This window comes from Plectropomus leopardus, chromosome 23, assembly GCF_026936395.1.
Source record: "Plectropomus leopardus strain MGB_pleo_1.0 chromosome 23, ASM2693639v1, whole genome shotgun sequence".
NCBI classification, from domain to species: Eukaryota; Metazoa; Chordata; class Actinopteri; order Perciformes; family Serranidae; genus Plectropomus; species Plectropomus leopardus.
Window position 1 is genome coordinate 22,312,501 of NC_142198.1, and position 27,500 is coordinate 22,340,000.

Here is a 27,500-nt window from a genome sequence, read left to right on the forward strand (position 1 = left end):
TTTCCAATAAATTTTAAGCAAATAAATAAATAAATAAGCAAATATTTCCTGAAATCCCTCTTTGCTCTTTTCATTTCTGTTCAACAGTTTCTTTAAGTTATATATTATTTGTTTAATTTTAAAGGAACAAAGAACAGGATCAGAAATGAATATTTATGCATAATTTAGGGACCGTTCATTATTTATGAGGGGAGGAGGTGGTACAAAAAGGGCGATGAGGCACTGGGGAGAGACTTTTTTTTTTGCTTAGAGGTTGGGGAAACAACTTTAAATGGTTGTATTTGTATTTATTTTTACCACCGATTTTTGAAGAAAATATGCCCGTGGATTTGGGAGTCAATTTTTCTTTTTTAAATTTTGGCCAGTTTTCTTGCTTAAAAGCTGTTTGTTATATTTTAAATAACCAAAAATTGCATTTTATATCACAGCCAGAAACTGTAAAACGTAACTTATTGTTGGATTTTTTTTTTCATTTAAGGTATTTGATTAATTTTAAGGAATTCTTTTTTTTAAAAGAAAATTTGTGATGCCAAAAATTTAAAAAATAAAAATAATCTTTTTTTTTAACATTTCTGACCCTCCTTGAATACATCATGCGTTAGGGTTTGGAGATTAAAAAAAAGATTTTTCCAAAACTTTTAAGGCATATTTAGTTCTCCAAAACTCTTCCAAACCTAAAGTCTGATATTTGAAAATTCCATGACTTTCCCATGATTTTTTTTATCCGTACGAACGCCGTCAGGAACGTTAGGCGGCAGTAAAAGAGTCGGCGCTCACCTGTCCGGGGTGATGAGCGAGCGGATGGTGATGGCGGCCTTCAGCCTCTGTTTCACATCCAGGTAACTGGACGGCTCGTCAAACATAAAACTGCAGCACAGAAACAAAACGTCACAAAACGAGCGTAAACCGTTAAAATCTTTGATCTTTGATCTCAGCGGGTCGTCTCCTCACATGTCGGCTCTCTGGATGCAGACGACGGCGCAGGCGAACCTCTGCAGCTCTCCTCCGGACAGATCCTCCACGTTCCTCTCCCGCAGGTGACTCAGATCTGCCCGGCAACAACAAAAAAACAACCAATCACAGAGCAGATATAAACAGCACTGTGTATCACCAACGTTCATTTGGGATTCATCAATATATTAACTTAAAACTGATCCCGAAAATCACGTCTGTTCATGTCATCACTTGAGGAAAATAGTTAAAATATTATATAAAATACACAATATAAACATTTAAAACCAATTTTACAACAAACAAAATTGTAAGAGAGAAAAAAAAACATGAACTGACATAAATTCTTCAGGGTTCAAAGACAATTTTACCAAAATGTTTAACATAAAACATGAACTTTTTGGTGAGTAAAAAAAGTCAGACGACCCACTTCAAATGCTGGAAAAATAAGAAATAAAAAAAAATGTCCTGATCTTTGACGTTAACGCAAAAGGCATTCAGAGAATTATTTATAAAAATATAAATAATCTTTTTTCAGATTTTACAATGAAACATCTGGAAAAACTGATTGATTTGACACATTTTGATACTTATTAAGGCCTTATTTTTAGATGAATTAACTTTTTACGGATCTGCAGAAAGTGTGTGTGTGTGTGTGTGTGTGTGTGTGTGTGTGTGTGTGTTTACCTAGCTGATCACAGACGATGTTTTGCGTATCTGTGTCGTCTTTCCTGCTCAGGATGGCCCCTACTGACCCCTGCAGGCCGACAACAAGAATTACAACCACAACTGACCAAAAAAACCCCAAAATGACTGAAAACTGTCAAAAAATAAAGAATTAAAAGTACATAAAACACATAAAACCTTCCTAAATGGTTCTTTTTAAATATATATATTTGTTTTTTTACATCAAAAACCACTTAAGGACAGTGCTGACATATTATATCAGATAATAACAGAGCCTTCAAAGGTAAGATAAGATAATTCTGTCAATAATTTGGGTTTTTTGTTAGTTCTCCCATTTATAATTTTATCATAAAACATAACTAAAAACACCTTCGACAGCCTCTAATCTATAAAATGACATTGTGTTTAATACACTGATGTATTTGTGTGTTTTATATGAAGAACTACAAATAATGAAATAAATGTAGCGCAGTAAAAACAGCATTTCTCTGTGAAACTGGATATTTTAGTGACTAATAATAAAAGTTTTTCCTGTAATTTTCCGTGTTGAGCTCGTTACCTTGACAGTCTTTGGGATCTGATCGACGTACTGCGGTTTGACGATGGCCCGCAGGTCGTCCTCCAGGATTTTGGTGAAATAGTTCTGCAGCTCAGACCCTCTGAAGTAGGTCAGGATCTCCTGCCAGTCTGGAGGATTCTGGGAAAAAAAACACAAAACCACACATTTATTATAGAAATGAGACAGCAGAGACATAAAGGAAAGACGTTGACTTTAATGCTGTTTCTTTGTCCAAAACTGCTTTTTTATTTTGCTCCGACAGCAAAGAGAGATTTGAAACTGCAGGTTTAAAAAGCGCGTCGCTCCTGATCAGCTGCCAAAATAAAACAGCAGCGTTTTATCGTAACCGCAGAGGAATCCTGATGCTGCGATAAAGTTTTTTTTAAGATTTATTTCCCTGCTGACGGGTGAGATCTCGTGATCTCGTGACATTGCAAAAAACCCATCAAAGCCGCAGCTACACTGCACCAATGATATCAGAAATGAAAAGCACATCTGAGGACAAAAAGTAGAAAACACATCTGAAAAACCTTTATTTGGGTCACCTTTTGTCTTCTTGTTTGACTTTTTTCTCTTTTTCTCTTTTTTTTGCTTATTTTCAGGTTATTTTCTTGTAACCTTTTTTCATTTCTAGAGAAATTTGACCCATTTGGGTCATTTTTGGACAAAATTTCTCAGGCTCCCTCCCCTCACATATATATATATATATATATATATATGTGTAAAATTATTTTAGGTGTTTTTTCTGATTTTTGACCTAAACTGAACAGACGGAGAAATAAATTTCTATAACACAAACAGAAACATAATAATATAAACAGCAACAACACGAACATTAAGCGGAGGAAAAATAGATGATTAATATTTTAAAACTAATAAAAGTAACTGACAGTACGAAGGCTTTAATCACATATTTATAATCAAAGGCAGGTTAGTTTTAATCCTGTGTGATTTTGTCCTCGTGTGTCTCCAGCAGCAGATTTGTGCATAAATACGCAGCTTCTCAGAGAAAGGGGACAAGATTTCGGTTTCAGGATTTTGTCCTGAAATAAAGTTCTGCGATTCATTCACGAGCCGAATTCATCAGCTGATCGAGAGGACTTTAAAACACCTCAGACTGTGACCTCGTGTGTGTATGTTTGTGTTTGTTAGTGAGGATCGAAATCTTCAAATGGCAAATTACTGAGTGGAATTTGATCTTTTTCAGCAAAAGAGAAAATCCTTCAGTTTTTCTGCAAACAGAGCTGAGAAACGGCAGCTGTGAGCGGCTCCACCCGCGACTTATCTCACCGGCACAGCGCCGCCGCAAACGCCGCGTCACTCTCCGCCACGTCAGCTGTGTGTGTGTGTGTGTGTGTGTGTGTGTGTGTGTGTGTGTGTGTGTGTGTGTGTGTGTGTGTGTGTGTGTGTGTGTGTGTGTGTGTGTGTGTGTGTGTGTGTGTGTGTGTGTGTGACGCCGCCTGAACACTCACATCGTATCTGCCCAGGTTGGGTTTCTGTTTTCCGGCCAGGATCTTCAGAGCCGTCGACTTGCCGATACCGTTGGTCCCCACCAAACCCAGAACCTCACCGGGCCGAGGGATCGGCAGTCTGCACACACACGCACACACACGCACACACACACACACGCACACGCACACGCACACGCACACGCACACACACGCGCACGCGCACACGCACACGCACACGCACACACATGCACACGCACGCACACACACACACACACACACACAGATTTATATTAAACCACAATGACTGACATTAACTCTTTGAAAACAGAGCAAACTGGGTCGATTTCTTTCAAAAAGACAAGAAGGCAAATAAGCAAAGAAGAAATGAGCCGACAATTAGCAAAATATTTTTAAAAACTACAAAAAATACATTTTCATCTTTATATTATATAATAAACTTTTTTCAGAAAATATCCTGAAAAATAACTGGAAAAGGTTTTTGTTTGTTTTTTTACAGATTTGATTATTTATTTGATTCATAATCATTATTATAGTTTAAAAAAGGCTTCAAAGACCAAGAAATACTCCGACAAAAGAAAAAAAAAACAAGAAAAACAGCGAAAAAAATGAAAAAAAATCATATAAATGTATTTCTGTAAAAAAAAAAAAAAAAAAACCGTTAAAAGAAACAACTTAAAAAGGTAATAACAGACAATCTGGATTCAAAATATTCAATAAAATTCAGTCTGTTCCCCATAATGTTAACAATCGCTCAATCGGCACACTTCAGTCCAAATCTGAAGAAATATTATCGAAATATTTCAAAGAGCTGCGATAAAATGAACCCGAGCGTCGCTGTCTGCCCGTCAAACCGGGACGTACCGGTGCAGTTTGAAGGAGTTGGCGCAGTATCTGTGTGTGGTTTCCTTCTCCAGGTTGCTGGGCAGGTTGACGATCGACAACGCGCCGAACGGACATTTCTGTAACGACAACGGACAGAATTAACCCTTCAGGGCCCGCTTCAACATCACACACACTCGAACTGCTCTGCAAACAAAACGCTTTTTTCAAAATGAGGCTATAAGAAATATTATGTGTGAATATGATTTTCTACTTTCATTGTTTTAACAAACATCAGTCTGAATCATAAATATCAAATACTTACTTACTTTTAGAGTTTTAACCTTTTAAATGCCATTTTTTCTCATGTTTTTAGATGAAAAATAACACAAAAAGTGGATTATTTCCAATATTCTACGTGCTGAGTATATATATATTTTTTATTCTAACAGTCTGGGATACGTCAGTGATCAGCAGAAATGCACTTTTAAAAGTATTTAACCAACAGCAGTCCTAATCACAAATATCAAATATTCCCTCATTTTCAGAATTTTAACACTTTAAATGCCATGTTTTTGTCATGGTGGTAGATTTAGTTTGTTTATTATCATATGTCAGCTAAAATTATCCAAAAATGAAGAATGACGAGCGGTCTGAGACGTAAATTCAGGTGTTGTTACCTTGATGCAGATGCCGCAGCCTATACACAGAGACTCAGAGATCCAGGCGATTTTACTCTGTGGAGTCACCTCGATACACAGCTTACCTGCACGCACACACACACACACACACACACACACACACACACACACACACACTCATTACATTTCTGCAAACGTGATTTGATCTTCCGACTGTTACAGTTCGTCTGGAAATGACGGCTCACCCATGCGGACCACCGGGCAGCTCTTCTTGCACTCCTGACGGCATTTCTTGGGTTTGCATTTGTCGTGGTTAACGATGGCGATCCTGGTGTTTTTGTCGGCCATGGCGGAGGGCTGGAATGACGGACGCTAAGCACCTGAGGAGCTGCACGCAAAGACGGGGAGACGAGAGTTACTGCAGTGAGAGGAAGAGGAGGGAAAATGTGAGACGAGTCGGTGAAATTTGCAGGTGTAAATAAAAATGAGGCGTTTGTCCGTAATAATATAAGATAATTTGAGTGACTGACATCTACTGTATGTGACACACCGTCTTTAGAAAAGTACCCAAAACAGCCCAGTCCTAAAGCTCTGAACCTTTAAAGCTTTTTTCATCCAACATCAACAACACATTCACTGGGTTATCCCTTTGAAACCGGATATAATTTGCTCGATTTTTCTCAAAAACGTTTGGAAAAGACGTTACTTAACTTTAGTAAGTACCCAAAAATTAACAAAAGAATTATAAAAGTTAAAAAATAACCTGAAAATTAACAAAGAGAAAAAGGAAAGACCTGAAGAAAGTGCTTAAAAATAATAATACTTCTGCAATATAATTTCAAATATATAATTATGATAATTATTCCTTATAAGCAGCAGATTGTATTTTTTTATAAAATCAGTCCTGTAGTTTATCCCTGTGAGACGCGAGAACCTCAGCAAAAAACTAAAAGTTGTTACCCCTCCAGGAAAAGAAAAAAGTAAAACATTTAAATTCAATTTAAAAAAAGACAAATAAAAATAAAAAATAAAAATAAAAAACTAAATAATTTGGGGGGTAAAATAACAATTCTGTAAAAATATTTCTTAATATATAAGTATAATAATTATAAATAATGTTTTTTTGGAACATTTTTCTCTAGCTTACAAAAATATATCAAAATCTACTAATTCGCAGCAATTCAAGGAACATTTGCAACATTTTGCAAGCAACAACAGTTGCTCATTGCCTCTTTTTCCATGTCATCAAAATAAAGCTCAAAGGTCAAAGGTCAAATACTTGTAAACGGCGTCTTACGAAGCACAAGAAAAGGTACGTCTGTCCGGTTTTCACAGGACTCACATCAGTGATGAAGCTCAGCTCACACACACACACACACACACACACACACACACACACACACACACACACACCACACACACACACACACACACACACACACACACCTCACTCTGCTGAAGCAACACATTCAGCTCTGAACAAAAACGCAGCCTCTGGTTTTAACAAAAGGGTCGCCACAGATCCACCATCGCAGCCTGAACACGCCGCTACCTGCTCCTCCTTTAAAATTTAGTTTTGATGGTTTTCTTTATTTAATTTTTTATTTACTCAAACGAGTAACAGAAATCCAGCTTTAACGTATACAAACAAAACTATGACAAAAAAGCCTGGAGGATGTTACATTAACCCTGCGAAACCTGAGGAAATTGGCTTATTTCTTTGAAAAACGTGAGAAGTGTGTTTTGTGTGGAGTTAAAAAGAAAGAAACCTAAAAATTAGCAAGAAAATAGTAAAATAAATAAATAAATAAATTGGTACAATTAAATCCCAGACAAAAACAAATAAGAAAGTAAAAACAAAACAACAAAAACAAGCAAATGTCTTTAAAAAAGTTTTCATTGTTGTCTAAAATCATTTTAAATATATTTTAGCTTTAAAAAATTAAAAATTAGTTTTCTAAATTACTCATTTTTTCCCAAATTGCAGGACATTTCTTGTCGAGTTTTGAAAGAAATCAAACCAATTTGCTCACGGCTCCAAGGGGTTAAATACTTGTGAAAGGTGTCTGAATGCAGCACGAGAAAAGGTTCAAAAAAAAAAATTATAAAAAAAAAAATTATTATAAGACATGCAAATATCAAGCAGCCTTTTTGTTCGTAGAATCAGTGAGTCGTTTCATAAAATGTTCAATATTATTCAGAAAACTGACAGTTTTTGTTTTTATGTTGCTAAATTTCCGTTAATGTATGAAGTGTTTGACTGAAACCATTAACATCTTAATTATTAAACGTCTTTTTTCTTGAGAAATAATAATTGATATAATTGAGAAAGCCAAACATTTTCCACAACACATTTTCAGTAACAATGTAAAGTCAGTAAAGATGTGGCCCATGATGAAGCTGCAAATTAATTTCACACTAAAAACCGTGTAAAAACAGAGTCAGTGTTCATCATAAGCAGAGCAGTTTTGAATTTGTCTTTTTTTTAAATGTTTCTTCATGTAGTGATTAATGTGGTTTTTATTTCGAGGCCTCAGGAGGTGAAACTGACGTAAATAAATCTGCCACAAACCAAAGTAGCTCTACGCAAGAGAAGATTTAGTCGCATTGAAAAGCTTACGTAAGCCTGTTATTATATATGAATTACTGCCTTTAACTATTTAACCTCTTCAACTCAGCATATATTTTATATATCAAGTCAAAAACATGTGAATAAACAACCACACATTTGGGACTAAATAATTTGAGAGACTGACTGCATGCGCGCATTATGATCTTCAAACAGCCACAATAACACTAACCACAAATTTGGCACTTATTTTTCCCCAAATAAACTAATACTAGATGAGGTGCTTACTTGGCTAATATCCCCTGATGATCTTTTAATTAACAGTCAAATTCTGTTATTAATTTGCATCTTGTTATATACAAAGATAAGACTTCATTGATCCCTCACTGGCAAAATTCACTTGCTACAGCAACATGCAGATAGAAGAAGGACTGAATCAAAATAATTATGGCATAAAAATGCAATACACAAAGTATGGGGAAAAAAGTAAAAATACTACTATTCACAGTAAGAAAAAATGACTATATACACTTCTGTTTACTGCCCCACATACCAGTGTGCCCTATGAGTACAGATTACAGGATAATTGTGCTCAGAAAACTGTGGTACACACATAGTTTGCAGTAATTTGATAAGTAGTGAAAAGTGAAAATGTGTATATCTGCACATAGAAAGAAAACAAACATCATTAAAATGCTAGAAATTTAAAAAGGGATTTGGTGCTTTCTGGCTTTAATGCAGAATTGATTTTGATGAATTTTCATTTCAAGGCCTCAGAGGGTGAACCTGACGTGAATTAATCTTCCTCAGACCCGTCAGAGAGGTGCTGCGCAGTGTTTTCTAAGCAGAGTGACTCACGCCAGACTCCATTTAAAATCCCGGCCTTTATTGTTGCCTCGCCGCTGGAAGTGGACGCCTGTTATCATATGAGATTTACGGCCTGTAACCATTCAGTGGTGTCCGCCTCCTCAACTCGGCATACATGCAATGCATTAAATTAAAAATATGTGCATTAAAATAGAGATTTTAACGCATTTTCTGTGAGCGACATCCCAAAGGAGAGACGCAACGTGACGGGCGGTGACGAGCACCAAAGTTGGATTTGTCCTTAAATAACCTGCAGATGAATGAGTCATTCATATGCCGAATCCATCAACGGATGATAAAAAATAATAAAACATATAGCATCGCGGCCGTGAGTGTGAATATTTATGCTTATGGGCGGGAAAAGCTTAAATTGTAGAATTATTTCACTGAATTCGGACCGAGGTGAAAGCGTAGTGTTTTCTTGGGCCCTCGGCTAAAAATAGGAGCTTTGTTATAAAGATACACAGTTAAAATGTTAGCTAAGTCAAAGTGTGTGATTGTGTGGGTGAATGAACGGTTAAAAAGCGACACTAGAAGTTAAAAAATCCACCGTTTAAAGGGAGAATTGACCGACAGGCTGCTACCAGCTAACGGTTACGACATTAGCATCGCAGGCCCCGCACTTTGACAGCTGCTCGCTGCGGGAACACGGCGCGTTTCTATGGCGATAAACCGCCAAAAAAGGCACCAAATCCGAACCGATCAGTTAAAAACTCACCCTTCAGCGGCTCCGGTCCCTCTGCGCGGGAGAAAACACACGAGAAACGACGTTTAGACACAAATAATCGCGGGTGAAACGTCTTTTTTTTCCAGCAACGTGTTCCTCTCCTGGAAGCCGGCTGGAAAGATGGCGGGAGACACGCAATCCGGACGCGACTCAACCGGATGTTTGGTGACGTCATTTAGAAGCGACGCAAAAGTGGGAGATTCGAAGCAGCGAAAAAAAAATGCGGATTTAACGTTTTTTATTTTTATTTTTGCGTTTATTATAACATGCGATGCATTAACTCAACATTTTTGGAAACTTTTGGCAACTATTACTGTAAGTTTTACTCATTTTTATGTCGCACATTTAAAGTTTTAGTGGCTTTAATGGAGAAATATTAGCTGTTAGCAGCTAGCTGGAGCTACATACCAAACTCAGTTAAACTGTTCGTTTAATTTTATTACACGATTTTTTGACACTTTATGCATTTTAGAAAATACCTAATGACTTTATTATCATTTTCACGTAAAGTTTAACGAATAGACGTGTTACATGTTCCCTGAGTTTCCCTCCTTCAAATAGCCACGATTATACACGAACAACAAATTTGGCATTTAATGTAAATTTTAACTAAATACGACGCGACCAGGTGTGACATTTATAAGACGAATTTGTCCTAAGAGTCTAACGATTCATATAAGCTCTTTATTTAGATCCTGATATAATGTTAATATACAATAAAACGTCAAAATGTCAGAAATAGCATGTTTTATATCCCCTCCTTCACAGTTTGGGCCCTTTAGTTATATTATAGCGAAATAAGAAGCTTCCAGATGTGCCGCATATATGCCGAATTTATCCACAGAGACTATTTATTCTTATAAACTACTAAGTCAAATTCTTTGGTAAATTTACATCCTTTATTACACAAATAAAATTCAAAATGTTATTAATATAAAGGGAGTTTGGCCCTTAATCGCCAGAATTGTGGAAGTATAATTTTAGCGACACAAAAAATTGTAAAATACAAATAAGTTAGATGCTATTAGACTTGTCATTCAAATGCCAAATTTCCCCTAAAAACTGTTAATTCTCATAAGCTCCTGAGATTCTGTTGTTGTTGTTGTTGATTTGCATCTTTTAATAAACAAACAAACATGAAAACGACAGAAATGTGAATGGAGTTTGGCATCATTTCCAGGAAAAAGCCAGATTGTGTTTTGTGTTTTTGTCTGTTTGCGGTTGAAGGATGGCGACTCCGAGCAAAACGCCACCTGGCGCCGACCCGAAGCAGCTGGAGCGGACCGGGACGGTGCGCGAGATCGGCTCCCAGGCGGTGTGGTCCCTCTCCTCCTGTAAACCCGGTCAGCCCCAAAACCCAAACACAGAAATACAAAAACTACACAGAGCCCGAGAGTGTCATCGATTTAAACTGAACTTGCACCGTGTCCAGGTTTCGGAGTAGATCAGCTGAGAGACGACAACCTGGAGACGTACTGGCAGTCAGACGGGTCCCAGCCTCATTTAGTCAACATCCAGTTCAGGTAACAGGGTCCCAGACTCAGTGTCGCCTTCTTCCCGTGTTTTTGAGTCAAATCAAGCCCATTTATGACTTTCACAATATTTAAACCTTTGAAGTCTGAGCAGCTTGGTTTAATTTCTTTTTAAAAACATGGAAAAAATTCAATGAGCAATTTGTCAAGAAATATTCTGTTTTTACTCCACAATTTCCCAAAAAAGGCAGCGAAAAATGTGATGGGAAAAAAAGAAAAAAGGCCATGGGAAAACAATATTTACAATGCTCATAACTGAATCTGTAAAACTGCATTACAGCATTATAATTACTTGGTAATAACTGTTCGAAAAAATTGCAATGAATAAGTAGATTAAGAAATATTTTAGAATATATACATTATTTTAATTGAAGGCATTTTTTCCTAGTTTTTTAAGTTGTTTTTTTTAAATTCCTTTCCTTTATCTTTTTTTTTGTTGTTTTGTGTGTTTTTTGTTGTTTTTACAAATTTTTAGGTAATTTTCTTGTCATTTTTACTAATTTCTTACCATTTTTGGGGGCATTTCTTTTGTTTCTTATTGCTTCTTTACCATGTTTTTCCCATTTTTGGTTAACTCGATGTTTTGATGTTTGTTTGTTTGTTTGTTTGTTTGTTCAGGAGGAGGACGACAGTGAAGATGTTGTGTATTTATGCTGATTATAAATCGGATGAGAGCTACACGCCCAGTAAGATCTCCGTCAGAGTCGGAAACAACTTCCACAACTTGCAGGAGATCAGGGTAACGATTCTGTACGGCGTTACTGCTGCACAACGTTTCATAACCCGTCAGAGGAAATTACCTGTTCTCACCTTCCTCCTCCTCCTCCTCCTCCTCCTCCCCCTCCTCCTCCTCCTCCTCCTCCTCTCTGCAGCAGTTGGAGATGGTGGAGCCCAGCGGCTGGATTCACATCTCTCTGATGAATCAGGTAAAAAATTGTAAAACTCTTTGCAGAGACGCATCAGTAAAAAAATAAATAAATACATAAAACAAGATTATTTACATACCGTGATGTACTGCTTTTCTGGGATTCATCCTGATACACCGTTGTCATGGGAACCTGCATTGCAAAGAGTGTTTGGATCAGAGGATTAGTATTATTGAATATAAATATTCACTTTATCAGTCTGCAGTTCAGCTGTTTGACCACCAGAGAGCCACACACACACACACACACACACACACACACACACACACACACACACACACACACGCACACACACATTTCTCTTTTATGATGATCAATAGTGTGTGTGTGTGTGTGTGTGTGTAGCAGCCAGTAAAACACAATCAAAACAGACTGGGACTCATCAGTGTGTGTGTGATTATCCAGTTAATATTTTTTCCAATTTTATATTTATATATATATATATATATATATTTTTTTTTTTTTTTTATTTAAATTTTTGGCAGCTTGAGTTCAGACGGCTTTAAACATTTGAGAACTTTAAAGAAGTTAATTTTTTCTACCAAACCTGAAATAAATCAACACTAAAATAAAAATAAATAAATAAATGATACATTTAAAAAAAGCTCTACGTGTTTGGTGGCAGGAAGTTTAAAGCGTCACTGATGACTGAAGCGTCTGTGTTTTTGTTTTTTAAGCGAACAAACGAGCCGATCAGCACCTTCATGATCCAGATCGCGGTGCTGGCGAACCACCAGAACGGCAGAGACACACACATGCGGCAGATCAAAGTTTACACGCCGGTGGAGGAGAGCTCCATCGGGAAGTTTCCACGATGCACCACGGTCGACTTCATGATGTACCGCACCATCAGGTGATCGGGACCGAAGCAGACCTGGAAAACCGACACGAGAAAAGGCGAAAAATGACTCAGTGAAATAAAACGGTGCAGATTGATCGTTGTGCTGCTCGTCATTATAAGTTAAATTAAGCTGCCAATATCGATTAAACCTCATTTAAAGATGTTAAATGTAAAGAATGAAATCTTGCAGCTTCAGAGTGAAAAAACAAAATCTTAACACTGAGATTATTTTTGCTTCATTAAGTTCATTAAAAGCCAAAATGTTTTTACACAGTTCAAACTGCTGCTGTGTCGACACACACCGTCTCCTTTTTTTCTGCCAACGCTGAAATAAATGTGTTTGAAAGCAACGAGGCTCCCAAAACGTGACTGTTTAATAACCAAGCCGAGCAAATTAGCTGAATTTCTTTCAAAACAGGAAGAATATGAGTAAATTAATGTGACCAGAAAATTAGTGAGAAATTAGTAAAAAGTTCCAAGAAAATGACCTGAAAATAAGCACAAAAACCCACAAGAAACACATAAACCATTTTTACATACCATATTTCAGTTATTTATATTTTATATTATATATATAATAAATATATTTTATTTATTATTTTTTACTGTAACATCATTTTAAATATATAACTTTGCATGTCTCCCTCTATTATTAAAATATATCTATATTTCATTTGTGAAATTTAAAATTATATATTTATATATATGTATATATGTATATATATATATATATATATATATATATATATGTATATATATATATATATATATATATATATAACCTGCATTGCGACAGGAGTTTGGATCAGAGGATTAATATTATTGAATATTTATTTATTCACTGTTTCTTTCTGCAGTTCAGCTGTTTGACCACCTGAGGGAGCCACACACACACACACACACAAATATTTCTAATTTATGATCGATCAATAGACTGTCTGTGTGTGTGTGTGTGTGTGTGTGTGTGTGTGTGTGTGTGTGTGTGTGTGTGTGTGTGCGTGCGTGTATGATAGAAGTCTAATAAAGTCAAGAAAAGCACTCAGCCTAAGTAGCCAGAATCAAAACAGACTGGGACTCATTAATGTATGTGTGTGTGTGTGTGTGTGTGTGTGTGTGTGTGTGTGTGTGTGTGTGTGTGTGTGTGTGTGTGTGTGTGTGTGTGTGTTGTATCTTCAGACTGGAGTGGATGTGAAGTGTAATCCAGATTAAATGTGTTTACTGTGTGAGACAAACACACACACACACACACACACACACACACAGATCGATGTAATTCAGCTAAGAGCAACACTTACTGGCTGAAGTAGTTTCAGTTACTATGGCAACCGAGACACTCCACACCCCGCCAACCCCCCCTCCTCATCCGGACTGTCAATTATATCTATCTATCTATCTGTCTAGATAGATAGATAGATATAATCTACACACACACACACACACACACACACACACACACACACACACAGGTAATATCAGGAGAAAGAAAAGTGTCTTTATTGTTGTTTTTGTGTCTCTTTGTAGACATTTTGTGTCTTTTTGTAGACGTTTTGTGTCTTTCTGTAGTTTGTCTTTGCAGATGTCTTTCGGTCTCTGTGACTGTTGTGTCTTTTTGTAGATGTTGTGTGTCTCTGTGTGCTCTGTTCTCTTTGTCTTTGTGGTCATTTTGTCTCTTCTTAGTGTCTTTCTATGGTCCTGTTGTGTCTCTTTGTTGTCTTTTTGTGTCTCTCGATGTCTTTTTAAGGTTGTTTAGTGTCTCTTTTATTCTTTCTTTTCTTGACTTCCTGTCTGTCTCCTCGTGTTTTTTTATTGACCGGATCAGAGTGTCCTCTCGGGTTTTGCAGCCGTCTTCTCGTTTACGGTTTATTTTCTCTGCGAGTTCAGATTTTAAAGAAACGGTTTCAGATCAGAAACATCCGACTGTTTCAAAAACAATCCAGATGTGCCGAACGTGAACACGAATTCTTCAACTCCACATTTATTTTATTCATTTTATCAATGAACAAACGCCTCCCACGCGCCTCACTTTTCTGCTTCAGGGGCCACTTTTTGTTACGTAACGCTCAAACTCCCACAGACGGAAACACAAACGAGACAGACTGTCAGGAAGTGTGGAGGAAGATGAAGCGGCCCGTCTCCGTCAAATAAATAAATAAATACCGAAATAAATAAACACGGAAAGCTTTCTGTCTTTGTCTGTCCATGTGTCTGATTTCTGAAGCAAAGACGTCCTTCAACACCTGCAACAAAAACCAACATTTACTACGATGAATAATAAACCGAAATCTTCCAGAATGTGAATCCTTTTGTGTCTCTTCGTGGTCATTTTGTGTCTCTTTGTGGTCATTTTTTGTCTTTTTGTAGTCATTTTGTGTCTCTTTGTGGTCATTTTGTGTCTTTTTGTAGTCATTTTGTGTCTTTTTGTAGTCATTTTGTGTCTCTTTGTGGTTACATTTTGTGTCTTTTTGTGGTTGTTTTGTGTAACTTTGCAATACTTTTGTGTTTTTATGTGGTTGTTTTGTGTCTCTATCTTTTTCTGTTAGTTTTTGTGTAACTTTGTGGTTGTTTTGTGTCTCTTTGTGACTGTTTTGTGTCTTTTATAGTCGCTTTGTTTCACTTTGTAGTAATGTGTCTTTTTGTAGATGTTTTGTGTCTCTTTGTAGTCGTTTGGTGTCTCATTGTAGTTTTGTGTCTCTTCAGCAATTTTGGTGCCTGATAATTTTGGTGTCTCTTTTTGGTAGTTTTGTGACTCTTTGTGGTTGATTTGTGTATCTTTGTATTCCTGTTGTGTTTCTTCGTGGATATTTTGTGTCTTTCTTTAATCGTTTTGTGTCTTTTTGTAGTTCTTTGCATCTCATTGTGGTCTTTTTTAGTCCCGCCCTTTATTACTTTATAATATTTCATTGGACTTTTGCATTTTTCTGCTTTGAGCACCTTTACTTTGACACTTTGCATTTTCCTGATGAGACCCAATACTTTTACTCAAGTAACATTTTAAAAGCCAGACTTTTACTTGTGACAAAGTACTCTCCCAGCACACCAGTAGTACTTTTACTTAAGTATCTGGATACTTCATCCACCACAGTCAGAACTACAAACACCTTGATGCTTTAATCTTCTTCAGCTGTGAAACCTTTCTGCACCTCTGCAGCTTTTTGTGGAAAAAAGACCTTTGACGTCGTCGCGCTGCCCTTCGGCTTCGTTACCATGGCAACCTCCCCATCGGTTTCTGGGCCAAACAGGATGAACACACACACACATGCACACACACACATGCACACACAGTGAGTTTGTTTTTTCTTTTCAACTTGTTATTTCTGCAGAGAGCTTCACTCTCATTTACATTTACACACACACACACACACACACACACACACACACAAAATATTCATTCATTATTCAGATATTATTGGAAACTTCTGCTTCATGTTGAACTGCATGTTTGACCCATTTTTTACACGTTTATCTGATTTCTCATATGAACTCGTTAAAATATTATCGAGCTTACACTAGCAATTTATTTAGTATAACTACGACAAAATTATTATTTTTTATTTATTTTCCATTATTTTTTATTTTTCTTACTTTTATCCAAGATCAACACTTTTTGCTGACTTTGTATTTGGTTATATGTGTGCACAAAACGGTGAATAAAAGGTTTAAAAAAAGAAAAATAAATGTTATAGGACTGAAAGATATTATTTCAAGAATAAATGTATTGCTATTTAGTCTGAATATTTTAGTATAAAAAATGATCATGTTTTTATTCTCCATTTATTTTGTGTGAAACAGTGGTGGAAGAAGTACTCAGTTTTTTATGTAAAAGTAGCGATACTACAGTGTAAAATACTATCTTACATGCAGTTCTCCATTCAAAGTCTTAAATAAAAGTACAAAAGCATTAAAATATTTTTCTAGTAGAGCAGTGGTACAAGAAGTACTGAAATTAAAGTAGTATTAGGATACAGCAGAGTAAAAATACTCAAGAAAAACTCCTGTTTTAAAAATCTTACTTAAGTAAACGTACAAAAGTACGAGCATTAAAGTACCAAAACCAAAAGTACTATTTATGCATGATGTCTATTTTCGAATAATTAAAATGAATTATATTTGGAAAATCAAATTATTGGATTATAATTTTTGATGCATTTATGTGTTCATCACTTTAATGTTGAGCTTATTTTATTGACTTTATATACTGCTATATACTTTAATAATAATAATAATAATAATAATAATAATAATTTACAGAAATAATCTGAATCTGTAAAGTAACTGAAGTTATAAAAAAAAAGCTGAAGAGTAACAACTATAATATTTCCTTTGGAAGTATAAAGTAGCATCAAATGGAAATACTCATGTAACGTACCTTCAAATTGTAGTACTTGAGTAAATATTTACTCTCCACCAGTGCAACCAAATTACGGCAGATCTGTCCAGGAAGTAAAAAGAAAATTATTAGTACATTACAGGAATTTGAAAATAATGCGTATTAGTCCTTTAAAGTTGTAAACACAACAACAGCATATTATTACATACTCATCAATAATTAAAACATTTAAAAACTATAATTGACTCCCTAAAACAGTCACAGAGAAACTAAAATATCAGATCAAAGATTGAAGCGATTAAATATGGAAATTCAAAGAAAAGTATGTTTATGTCTTAATGTCATGCAAAGAAAATACTATATTTATGTTTAAAACACACAAGCTAGATAATACTTATTCATACTACATGACATAAGAGTAAATAAACAGCATTTTATTAACTTTGAAAACAGAAGTAATAATAAAAAATATTGAAAATAAAGAAATATAAGGTGAGAATAATTACATTTAAAATAAATAATGAATTATATTTATACTCACCAAGATGAGTCGTGTTTGAAATCAGGTGTACGTTTTAGCTAAAGTGAAAGAAACTGTGTTAATAACTCTAAATTTAGTTTAAAAAAATGTTTTTAATGTTCTTTAATTTAGTTTTAAGGCAACTAGCAGAAATAAAAGTAAAAAATAAATAAATAAATTCAATAAAAATACATTTTCAAAAATAAAATAAGTCACTGGGCAGTAAAATGTTTGTTTTTTTTTTAAATTATTCTGATAATGAACACGTCGATCACTCAGCGCTTTTATAAAACTCATCTTTATTGATCCACATTCATCCCTCCGTCCTCTTCAATATTTTCTGTGTTTCTCTTCTTATAAAAAGCTGAATATTTACATCCTCTTTGTTTTTATTTACAGTATTTTACATGATGACGTCGTCGGAGCCTCACACCTGCACAAAAGTCAACTTTCACCGCCTCATGAAAACACCTGTTGCCGGGGGAAACATCACCCAGACCTCTGCTGATTGGCTGGAGGTGTTGCCAGGCAACGGCAGCTTATATGGGATTAATATCTGGTGAGGGGAGTTGTTTTAAATCATTTATGTGTTTTTTTAATATTTCATAAGCTGAGAAGAAACATGAGGAGTGACCCCTTAGAGATTTAGATCAAAGAAAAAACAGCTGGAAATAGATTAATTACTTTTCTGTGGAAGCACAGAAAGGACCAAATCATTTTCAATTCATATTTTTTCATATTGTGAAATTTTTTTTTTAAATCACGAAATTTCTGATGGTTTTCAAATTTAATTATTAATCCTATAAATGCGGTGGTATTAAAATGTTAACATTAAGCATAAAATAACTATAATTTTATGGTTTTTTTTATATTGTGAAATATGAGCTGAAAAACAATAAAGTTTTTTTTAAATGGCAAAGCCTGAAATAACTCTTTTGAAACTTTAAAATCACATGAATTCAATGGTATTTAGGTTTCAGTATTCAGAAGTGATTTAATTTAATATTTAAGTGGTCATTTCCTGATAAGATTAAATGGCCTTTCTTCACTTTTTCTGTGGTTTTCGGGAATGTAGAGTTAAATTATGAGCAAAATTTGAACAGAAATCACTGAAAAAGAGTTAATGTGCATAAAGTTATTAAAAAACTGATTTACTTGTTGGTTTATTTAACCTGTTTTTCTCATTTTAATTTAAGTTTGTAGCAATAAAAAGTGTCTTATTCTAGATTTAGTGAGAAAAACACATTCTGAACAAAAAGCAAGATTACAGATCAAAACTAGTTTAAAAGTATTTTAGTGTTCAGTAAACCTACAAATGTGCATTTCTTTCTTTTAGGAGCGGCTCAGGTGTTACTAATAACACCAACTGTGGCACGTTTTCTGCATTAACTTTCACTTTTGGCAGAAAATGCAGACTGAGGTTTTGAATTTCGAGCCAAACTGCAGCATGAATCACCGAAACTTAATGTGCGGGACTTTTTTTAACTCTAAAAAGAGGCGTCTGCGTCTGTAAAGCTTGAATCAAAGCCAGTTTGTTTTGCAGATGTGAGGCTCTGGCTGTGGCTGGATTATACTGGTTTCCAGTTTAGTCCTCCCTCTCGTTTGCTGGAAACCTGTACTGCAGCCACTTTCATGGTTTCACCCGTTGAGAAAATGGCGAGCGTTTCCGGCAGCGCCATCGGCTCACAAACATATATTACAGTACTGCAGGGCCGAAACACATAAAGGCAGCGAAGACGGGCAACTTTACTGGCAACTATGGTAAAAAAACAAACAAAAAAACAACAAAAAAGACGCCTCCTGTGACCGTACGACGGCATGTTGGGATAAATTCAGATTTTTAAAAAACATGGCTACATGAGAGAAGTAATATTCCAAAAGTTTTCAAAATTTAAGTCAGAAATTTGCAAGAAAAAAAATCCAAAGTCTAAAAGATTTTTGGAAATTTTTTTACAAAAAACCAAAACAATTCCAAGTCATAAATTTGTGACAAAAATTTGGATTTTTTTTAGATTTAAGTTTTTAATTTACAAGGATTTTTTTTCTCAGATGAAAGTGACAAATTTATGAGGAAAAGTTTTTTTTATAAAGTGATAAATTTGTGAGAAAAAAAGTTTTCCAAGATTCAAGTTGTTAATTTACGTGAATAAAATTCACAAATGTAATAGAAAAATAACTTATTATATTATATAATAAGTTATATTTTCTGAGATTTGGGACAACCCACCAAGAATTTTTAATATTAAAGTTGTGAATTTAAAAAAAACTATAAAATGACAAATTTGCAACAAAAAAATTTGAATATCTTTTCACGTTGTAAATTTACAAAAAACATAAATTTACGATAAAAATGTTTCAAATATACTCTGAAGTTATAAATGTGAGAAAAAGACCTAAGAATTTCTGTATTGAAGCTGTTTTCTGAGATAGAAGTAGTAAAATTTCAATGAAAAGATTGATTTTCTCTGAAAATTTATGAGATAAAGACAAAAATTTTCACGATCCAACGCTTGAATTTATGAGGAATAATACTGAATATTTTCTGAGATTATAAAGTCTAAATTCAGGAGAAAAAACATTGAGATTTAAGTCATAAATTTACAAAAAAAGACTTAACTTTTGATCTTTTTCCCTGAATATTACCCCCCTCTTATAGCTCCAAATCTATTTTTTTCTTTTTTAAACCTACATTGGCCCTAACAAGCCACCATAGCAGACTGGTGATGTGAAAACAATACTGACTCAAAGCAACATTGCCCGTCTACGTTGCCTCAAAAAGTTGCCCGCGTTGTGTCCGGCCTTCAAGATTTGGTACGTTTGGATTGGTTTGTTAAAAACGGCGTCTTCGAGCTCCTCATTGGTTCAGCAGCAATAAAAGTCAATGCCCTCGTCTTCCACCAAAAATCCATCCGAGACATTTTTTTAATCAACACGTGTCCGTCTGTCCGTCAAACATTCACCGCGTGTCGTAAAAAAACAAAAACGTTTTCATCCGTGTCTCTGTCCGTCAAAAACATTCATTTGTCGCCATATTTTGGGTGATTGTGGCGTCCAATTTGGCGTCGTCCATGTCAGTGCAGCTATGTCACGTCATTATTTTGGCCAGTTCGTGAATCCACATTGGGTGTCCAGGTTGATGTTTTGTCCGTCCAGCTGTCCTCTGAGTGTGTCCGTTTGTCTGCCAGCCGATCGGGACGTGTTTGACATTCATACCTGCGTGTCCGATGGTCGAGGGATGCAGACTTTGGTCAAAATGAAATAAACTCCCAGTTGTCTCTCGCGGCGTCCTCCTCTCACTCCGTCTCCTTCTTCCGGTCGTCCAGGTCAAAGTCCAGCACCAGCAGTTTGGTCTCCTCTGTCCCGTTCCTGCTGCCGGCGGCGCACACCAGCCGCGTGTCGGACGCTCTGATTCGCCACACCACGCCACCTGAAGAGAGACGAAGACGTGTGGTTGGTTCAGAGCCGGGAGACTCGACTCACTCCGCTCAGGGGACACTTTAACAAAATGACAGGAGACTCGGACTCAGGGGCCCCGTACACGTCTCTAAGATTTTAAGACTTTTTTCGGCTTTGAGGTCGCTTGGAGGATTTTAGGACATGTCTAAAATTTTAAGACATATCGAGAATTTAAGGACATTTCTGGGATTTTAGAACATTTCTACGATTTAAGTTTGCTTTAAGGTTTTTAGGACATATCAAGGATTTTAAGACCTTTCAAAGACCTTTGGACATTTCAAGGATTTTAGAACATTTCTAGGATTTTGAAATCTATCAAAGATTTTAGGACATTTGAAGGATTTTTGGACATTTCTAAGACTTTACCACCTTTCTCAGCTTTTATGACTTTTCATGAATTTTAGGACATTTCTCTGATTTTAGGACTTTACTCGGATCTTTGGAGGTTTTTACGATTTATGTCATTTTTAGGATTAAAGGACATTAGGGTCTTATCTAGGACCTCTGTTGGGGGTGTGGTGGATCCTCCTCTGGCTCTTTTTTGATCAACAAGCTCTACTCTGATGCTGCTTTTTGTCTCTGACACCTTATGGAGACTAAAAGTACAAAAACAATTCCCCGCGTGAATCACGTTATTTATATTAAAAATGGTTGGGGGGCCACCTGGCACCCTATTGGGGCCCGATTTGTTTTAGACTCAGATCAACAGGTGACAGTACAGCAGAGGGGGTCTTGGTGTGATGGCGGTCCTGACCTGATCCGCGGCTCTGCAGGGCCACCACGTCTCGCAGCCAGGCTCCGGTCTTCAGGTCCCACAGTTTGACCGTCCCGTCATCGGAGCTGGACAGAACCAGACCTCTGCAGAACTGCAGGCACGTCACCGCCGACTGGTGCTTATTGGGCCCTGAGGGACACAAAAGATAAAACTTTATTCATCCAGACTCCGCACGGTGAGAACTTTTGGTACTTTTACGTGAAGATTTTGAATGCAGGACTTTTCTTTGTGACATTTTGACGCTGTGGTTTGGACACTTTTACGTCTGTCCTCTTTGTTTTCACTTTCTGTGATGAATCACCTTCATGTCCTCTTTGTTCTCTCGTCTCCTGTTTCGTAAAATAAACTTTATCTCAGTTTTTTTAGGATTAGCTCCTTCGTCTCCCTCGTCTTTGTGTTGTGTCTCCTGTTCCCGTGTTTCCTCTCGTTCTCCCGGAGGACTGCAGACTGTTTTTGGCGCTGAGTCATCGCAGCGACTCTCTCACCTTCACGCCGCTCTCATTGTTTCCTCCCACACAAACTCTCTCGGGGACGCTGTTGTTGTCTCACCTTGCAGCGTGTGGAGACACTGTCCCGTCCGGACGTCCCACACTCGCACCGTCGAGTCGGCGTTCCCGGACACCAGGATGTTGTCCCGCAGCTCCATGCCGCTGGTCAGAGACTGGTGGCCCGTCAGCGTGTGGACACACCCACCTGCACAGGACAGCTTCAGGTAATAAAACTGCTTTATTTTAACTGACTCTGGTCGATTTAAAGCCACGATGTGTAAATTTCTTCATGTTTTTGTAACTTCTTTTAATTTTTTTGACACAAGGTTTTGTTTACATCCTGATAATAATATCAAAGTCGATAACGGCTGATTCTGACGCTGATTTTTCTAATGCCAATAATTAATACTGAAGCCGTGAACGGCCACGCTTGCAATTATTTATTAATGCAGGAAAACATTTATAATAATTATGCAGGCCAATCTGCAATTTAAAAAAAATGTACGGAAGCAGAGAACAGCCATATATGGCCTTTTTTGCGTTTTTTTTTAAATGCTTTAGATCTCGAGTTCATTATTTTGTTATTTCAAGGTAAAAAAAAAAGCTTGTTTGTCTCACGATAACAGGTTATTTCTTGACATAATAAAATAATTTTTCATGAGAAAACGATGTTTGTTTTCTCACAGGATCACAAAAAAATCACAGACAAATTTGTATCTGGTTCATTTGATATACATATATATATATATATATATTTATATATATATATATATATATATATATATATAATTTAATTTAATTTAATTTAATTTAATTCAATTTAATTTTATTTATTTGTATTTTTTAACTGAGTGGACCTGATAAACTGGTCACTTTTTATTCATTAACGTGTGGACTGACGAGTGATCAGCGTCTCTACCTGTCTCTGCGTCCCAGACTCTGATTGAAGTGTCCAACGAGCCGCTCACCACGAACGCTCCGTCAAACTGCAAAGACACGAGATCATATCAATAACAACACAACAAAGTCGGAAAAACACACGAGCGCAGCATCAAATCGACGCTGACTCAGGTGACGTCACACAGCTCGCTCTGCAGACACTGACAACGAGAAACTGTGTGTGTGTGTTTGTGTGTGTGTGTGTGTGTGTGTTTGTGTGTGTGTGTGTGTGCGTACCTGCAGCGAGTACACTCTGTTGGTGTGTCCCTGCAGTGTGTGAAGACACGCCTCCGTCTCGGGGTCCCAAACCTTCACCATGTAGTCGTAGCCGCCCGACACCACGCGGCGCCCGTCGTACTGGACGCAGCGCACCGCCGCCACGTGGCCCGTCAGCACGTGCTCGCAGCGGCCCGTCGACACGTCCCACACGCGCAGCGTCGTGTCCCGAGAACCCGAAACCACCCTGAGAGACAGAGGTATGACATCACTGCAGTGACAGCCAATCAGGGCGGTTTAAGTTCGTGCGTGTGTGTGTGTGTATGTATTTATAATAATATTTATGTGTGTGTGTATAATTAGTGTGTATCTGCGTGAATTTTTTTGTGTGTTTGTGTGCCTGTATTTATTATTGTTTACGTGTTTATATCTGTGGTTTGTATTAATTTATTTATTTATTTATCTGTAATGTTTGCATGAATTTATAATGTGTGTATGTGTAATTAATGTGTATTTATGGGTGTGTATTTGTGTTCATATGTGTTTGGATGTGTTTCTGTTCATGAGCATAGTGTGTGTGTGTGTGTGTGTTTATTATTGTGTACTAGCTTTTATCTGTTGTTTGTATTTATTAATAGTTTTAGCATGAATTTATAATGAATGTGTGTGTTATTAACGTGTAGTTGTGTGTGTGTGTATTGATTGTGTTTGTATGTGTTTATATGTATACTGTGTGTGTTCCTGTGTGTGGTTGTGTGTGTGTGTGGTGCTTCATGTTGTGAGTTTTGTGAGTGTACGTACAATAAATAAACTCTATTAATGATATGCTGGTTACCATGGAGACGAGCAGCAGGCAGGGGGCATGTATCTCATTAGAGTATGTGAGTGTAAAGTGTGTGTGTGTGTGTGTGTGTGTGTGTGTGTGTCTTTTTTCTGGTTGTCATGGAAATGAATGCAGCAAAATGTCAGGTGTTCCTAAAATGTGTGTGTGTGTCTGAGTGTGTGTTACCGGTTGCCGTGGAGATGCATGCAGCGCACAGTGGACGTGTGTCCGTACAGCGTGTGGACACACTCGCCGCTCTCGGCGTCCCACACACGCAGCGTTCGGTCGGTGGAGCCGCTGATCACCGTGGCGACCGCCATCTGACTGCACCACACGCCGCCGGTGTGACCCGTCAACGTCCGCAGACACTGAGAGAGAGAGAGGATTAACTCTTTATTAAAGGGACATTCCACCAATTTATTCAAAAACAGTTAAACAGTTAATAAGACCAATAATCAATATTTTATAACCGAAATGCATTCATGAAAATCTTTCTGTCAATATTTCGTGTCTGGAATATAACAAACCCAAAATGATTAATCAAAAATGAAACTTTAAACATCATATACAGCAAGTTCACTGCAACCTTTTTTTAATAAAATCAAGTAAAAATGTACCTTTTTAAGACCTTCCTTCCTCTAATCTATATTTTTTTACTTATTAAGACAAAACTGTAATTAAATCTAAATCAATAACTTACAGGTTATTAAAACCAGCAAATAATAATAAAAGCTTTATTGTTATTGTAGTTTCGGAATGAAAAATGTATTAAATTTGAGTAAAAACGCAAGAGATTTAACTGAAAAGGAAACTTTGGCAATTTAGCTAAAACCAGAAAAAAACTGTGTAATAAAATGAGCACATTAACAGCTGTTCAGTCATGTATTACACTAATTTCTGTGTGTAATACCATAATTAGCAATTTTCACATTAAAATACCAATTTACTGAACAGAATTACACAAATCCGATCAACCACAAAAAATTTAAAATCCTGATGAAGTAACGCTGCTGATTAAACTCATTAATTAAATTAATTATTAATCAAAGTGCAAACTGAGAGTGTGTGTGTGTGTGTGTGTGTGTGTGTGTGTGCGTGCTGAATGTGTGTGTATGTAATAAAAGAGTGTGTCAATATTTGTTCCACTTTTGCAGATAACCTTGAAGAGACCCTTCACAAGAGACCCTTCACAAGAGACACACACACACACACACACACACACACACACACACACACACACACACACACACAGCTGGAGTTCATCATCTCCTCACAGCTCACACTTTCTATTTACTCCTTTAATCTATTTTTTTTCACATGATTTTATGATTTATTAATATATTGTTATAACCTCTCTACTCTGAGTTTTAGTTTAATTTATTTTTACTATTGATACCTAAGATTTTGTATTAATATATTGTTATTCTCTCTCTACTCCATGAGTAATTTCATTTATTTATTTCTACTATTGATACCTAAGATTTTGTAAAAATATATTGTTATTCTCTCTAATGGGTCGTTTCCTTATCTTATTTTATTTTATTTACTACTGATACCTATGGTTTTGTAATAATATATTGTTAATTGTGTCTTTTTTGACCCTGGACAAGGGTTTTTGTTTGTGATTTTGCACTAATATATTGTTGTTAACTGTTTATCTATTGACACTTGACAAATTTAAGGACTTAAACAGCAGATCTGTGATACACACACGTGTAAAAAAACATTTATGCACTACACAGATATTATTCATTTTACTAATTTAATCACCTTTTTTTTAGTCCTGCCATTAAAGCTGAGTGAAATATTGAGAGTGAGAGCAGTTTCACCTTGAAGGTGTTGTAGTGGTAGTTGCCGCGGCAACAGAGGGAAACTTTGCCTTGGTAACTGTTGCTGAGAAAGATGGGGGGGGGTACTGCAGTACTAACAGAAACTACTGTGTTTGTACTGCGATTATCAAACTGTCAGCACGTCCCTGCTGATAGTGAAGATAATGTAACCGCCTTGAATTTTTACAGCCAGACGAGCGGAAGCACACGCCTCGTCATGCCTTCTGGGTATAGATGCGGGTGTGTGTTTTTTCTTTCTGCAAACACACACACACACACACACACACACACACACTAATAATATATACACACACTCCAACGCACACAGTAAAGGGCAGGTCTAGACGGAGGAGAGAGCAGGTGTGTCCGCCTCAAGAATGTTCAACCGAAACCAGACGGACGTATAAGATCCTCTACTGCAGTAAAAGTACTACTACCACACTGTGAAGATACTGCACTACGAGGAAAAGTCACACATTAGAAAAGTATTTATGAGCAAAATGCACCTTGAACACATGAAAGTATTCCATCTGATGGTTTTGGATGAACATTAACTGCTGCATTAATGTGTACGTCACGTTTTACTGCTGCAGAAAGTTTGAAACACCTTAAAAACGTCAACAGTATGTACGTACGTTTAAACTTTTGTCAGTTTGGACGTGCTGCACGCATTGTTAGTTTCTCTACAATTCAATCGTTCAGGAAATTTTACCAAAACCATGAGCACCAAGAGAACGGTGTTATCGGAGACGCAAAAAAAAGAGATGAGAAGACACAGAAGACTAATTTTAACAAAAGCTGAGGAAAAATGTCCAGTCCAATTATATATTTAAATTATTTTACAGAATTATTTTAATTAATTTTTAAAGGTTTTTTCAGGTGATTTATTGCTTTTACTCTTAATTTTTTTAATACAATATTTTTCTTTTTTTGGTCATTTCGTCCTCTGTTGCTCGATACATTCTTCGCTTTTTTGGAAATTAAAAAAAAATGGAATAAAATAAAATATAACCAATTTAAGCAAGTTTCAAAGGGTATAATACATAATTTGTCTGTATTTCCATCTTTGCTGAGCAACAATTTGTTTCTTTCTTTCAGTGTTTTTTTAAATTTTTTTATTGTAAGTGAGAGGAGATCCGTTTCTTAACCTTTTATGACATTTTTCTTACTTTAATCTGGATTTTTATGCAGTTTTATGTGTGCAAATTTTTAAAAAGTGCAGATGAGAGTGAGGACAGGAAGGGCGTGAGCTGCCAAAATACACACACGCCAAGAGACAGTGTTTGGACAAACACTGTAAAGCGTCTCCTCACCTTTAACACACATCAAGGTTGAGGATTCAAACAGAGCGGCCTCGGGCGGTCAGCGTACACCCACACACACACACACACACACTGTTTAAAGAACATCTCAAAGACACACCCTGACTCACACACACTGACTCACACTAATCTGCTCTGTTCTGCTACTTTCTTTTCTATTCAGCCACAGAAGCTTTAAAGGATCCCATCAGGTCACGCTGACCTACATTAAAAG

General features: G+C 36.5%; 3 protein-coding genes across 5 annotated transcripts in view; 1 reads left to right on the forward strand and 2 right to left on the reverse strand.

The window, feature by feature from the left end:
- abce1 (ATP binding cassette subfamily E member 1) overlaps window positions 1-9,435 on the reverse strand; it is a 16,076-nt gene extending 6,641 nt beyond the window's left edge. The window contains exons 1-9 of one of the 2 annotated variants that reach the window (XM_088073347.1): window positions 9,284-9,435; window positions 5,375-5,517; window positions 5,169-5,254; window positions 4,531-4,628; window positions 3,670-3,787; window positions 2,198-2,335; window positions 1,639-1,708; window positions 952-1,048; window positions 778-867 (exon numbers count right to left, since the gene is read on the reverse strand). In XM_088073347.1, the coding sequence (XP_087929473.1) occupies window positions 778-867; window positions 952-1,048; window positions 1,639-1,708; window positions 2,198-2,335; window positions 3,670-3,787; window positions 4,531-4,628; window positions 5,169-5,254; window positions 5,375-5,477 (800 nt within the window). In that variant the 5' untranslated portion in view covers window positions 5,478-5,517; window positions 9,284-9,435. Of the gene's footprint in view, window positions 1-777; window positions 868-951; window positions 1,049-1,638; window positions 1,709-2,197; window positions 2,336-3,669; window positions 3,788-4,530; window positions 4,629-5,168; window positions 5,255-5,374; window positions 5,548-9,283 lie in introns of both variants that reach the window. The other variant, XM_088073348.1, reaches the window with a different exon arrangement.
- A 21-nt stretch (window positions 9,436-9,456) lies between these two features.
- On the forward strand, window positions 9,457-12,941 carry anapc10 (anaphase promoting complex subunit 10). Its single transcript, XM_088073349.1, has 6 exons — window positions 9,457-9,607; window positions 10,520-10,635; window positions 10,725-10,815; window positions 11,443-11,563; window positions 11,697-11,750; window positions 12,428-12,941. The coding sequence occupies exons 2-6, from the start codon at window positions 10,521-10,523 to the stop codon at window positions 12,605-12,607; spliced, it is 561 nt and encodes a 186-aa protein (XP_087929475.1). The 5' UTR covers window positions 9,457-9,607; window position 10,520; the 3' UTR covers window positions 12,608-12,941.
- A 4,779-nt stretch (window positions 12,942-17,720) lies between these two features.
- The window catches only part of LOC121962093 (F-box/WD repeat-containing protein 7-like), a 32,582-nt gene continuing 22,802 nt past the window's right edge, over window positions 17,721-27,500 (reverse strand). For both annotated transcript variants that reach the window (XM_088073252.1, XM_042512288.2), the window contains 6 exons: window positions 24,322-24,503; window positions 23,334-23,559; window positions 23,077-23,143; window positions 22,219-22,362; window positions 21,649-21,798; window positions 17,721-20,865 (listed from right to left, as the gene is read on the reverse strand). In XM_088073252.1, the coding sequence (XP_087929378.1) occupies window positions 20,732-20,865; window positions 21,649-21,798; window positions 22,219-22,362; window positions 23,077-23,143; window positions 23,334-23,559; window positions 24,322-24,503 (903 nt within the window). In that variant the 3' untranslated portion in view covers window positions 17,721-20,731. The remainder of the gene's footprint in view (window positions 20,866-21,648; window positions 21,799-22,218; window positions 22,363-23,076; window positions 23,144-23,333; window positions 23,560-24,321; window positions 24,504-27,500) is intronic.

What these genes read in the sequence shown, in the direction of transcription:
- anapc10 (XM_088073349.1), top strand. Translation starts at nt 10,521, where the DNA reads ATGGCGACTCCGAGCAAAACGCCACCTGGCGCCGACCCGAAGCAGCTG. An exon ending in CCTCTCCTCCTGTAAACCCG is followed by an intron (nt 10,636 to 10,724) that starts GTCAGCCCCAAA and finishes CACCGTGTCCAG; the next exon opens with GTTTCGGAGTAGATCAGCTG. An exon ending in ACAACTTGCAGGAGATCAGG is followed by an intron (nt 11,564 to 11,696) that starts GTAACGATTCTG and finishes TCCTCTCTGCAG; the next exon opens with CAGTTGGAGATGGTGGAGCC.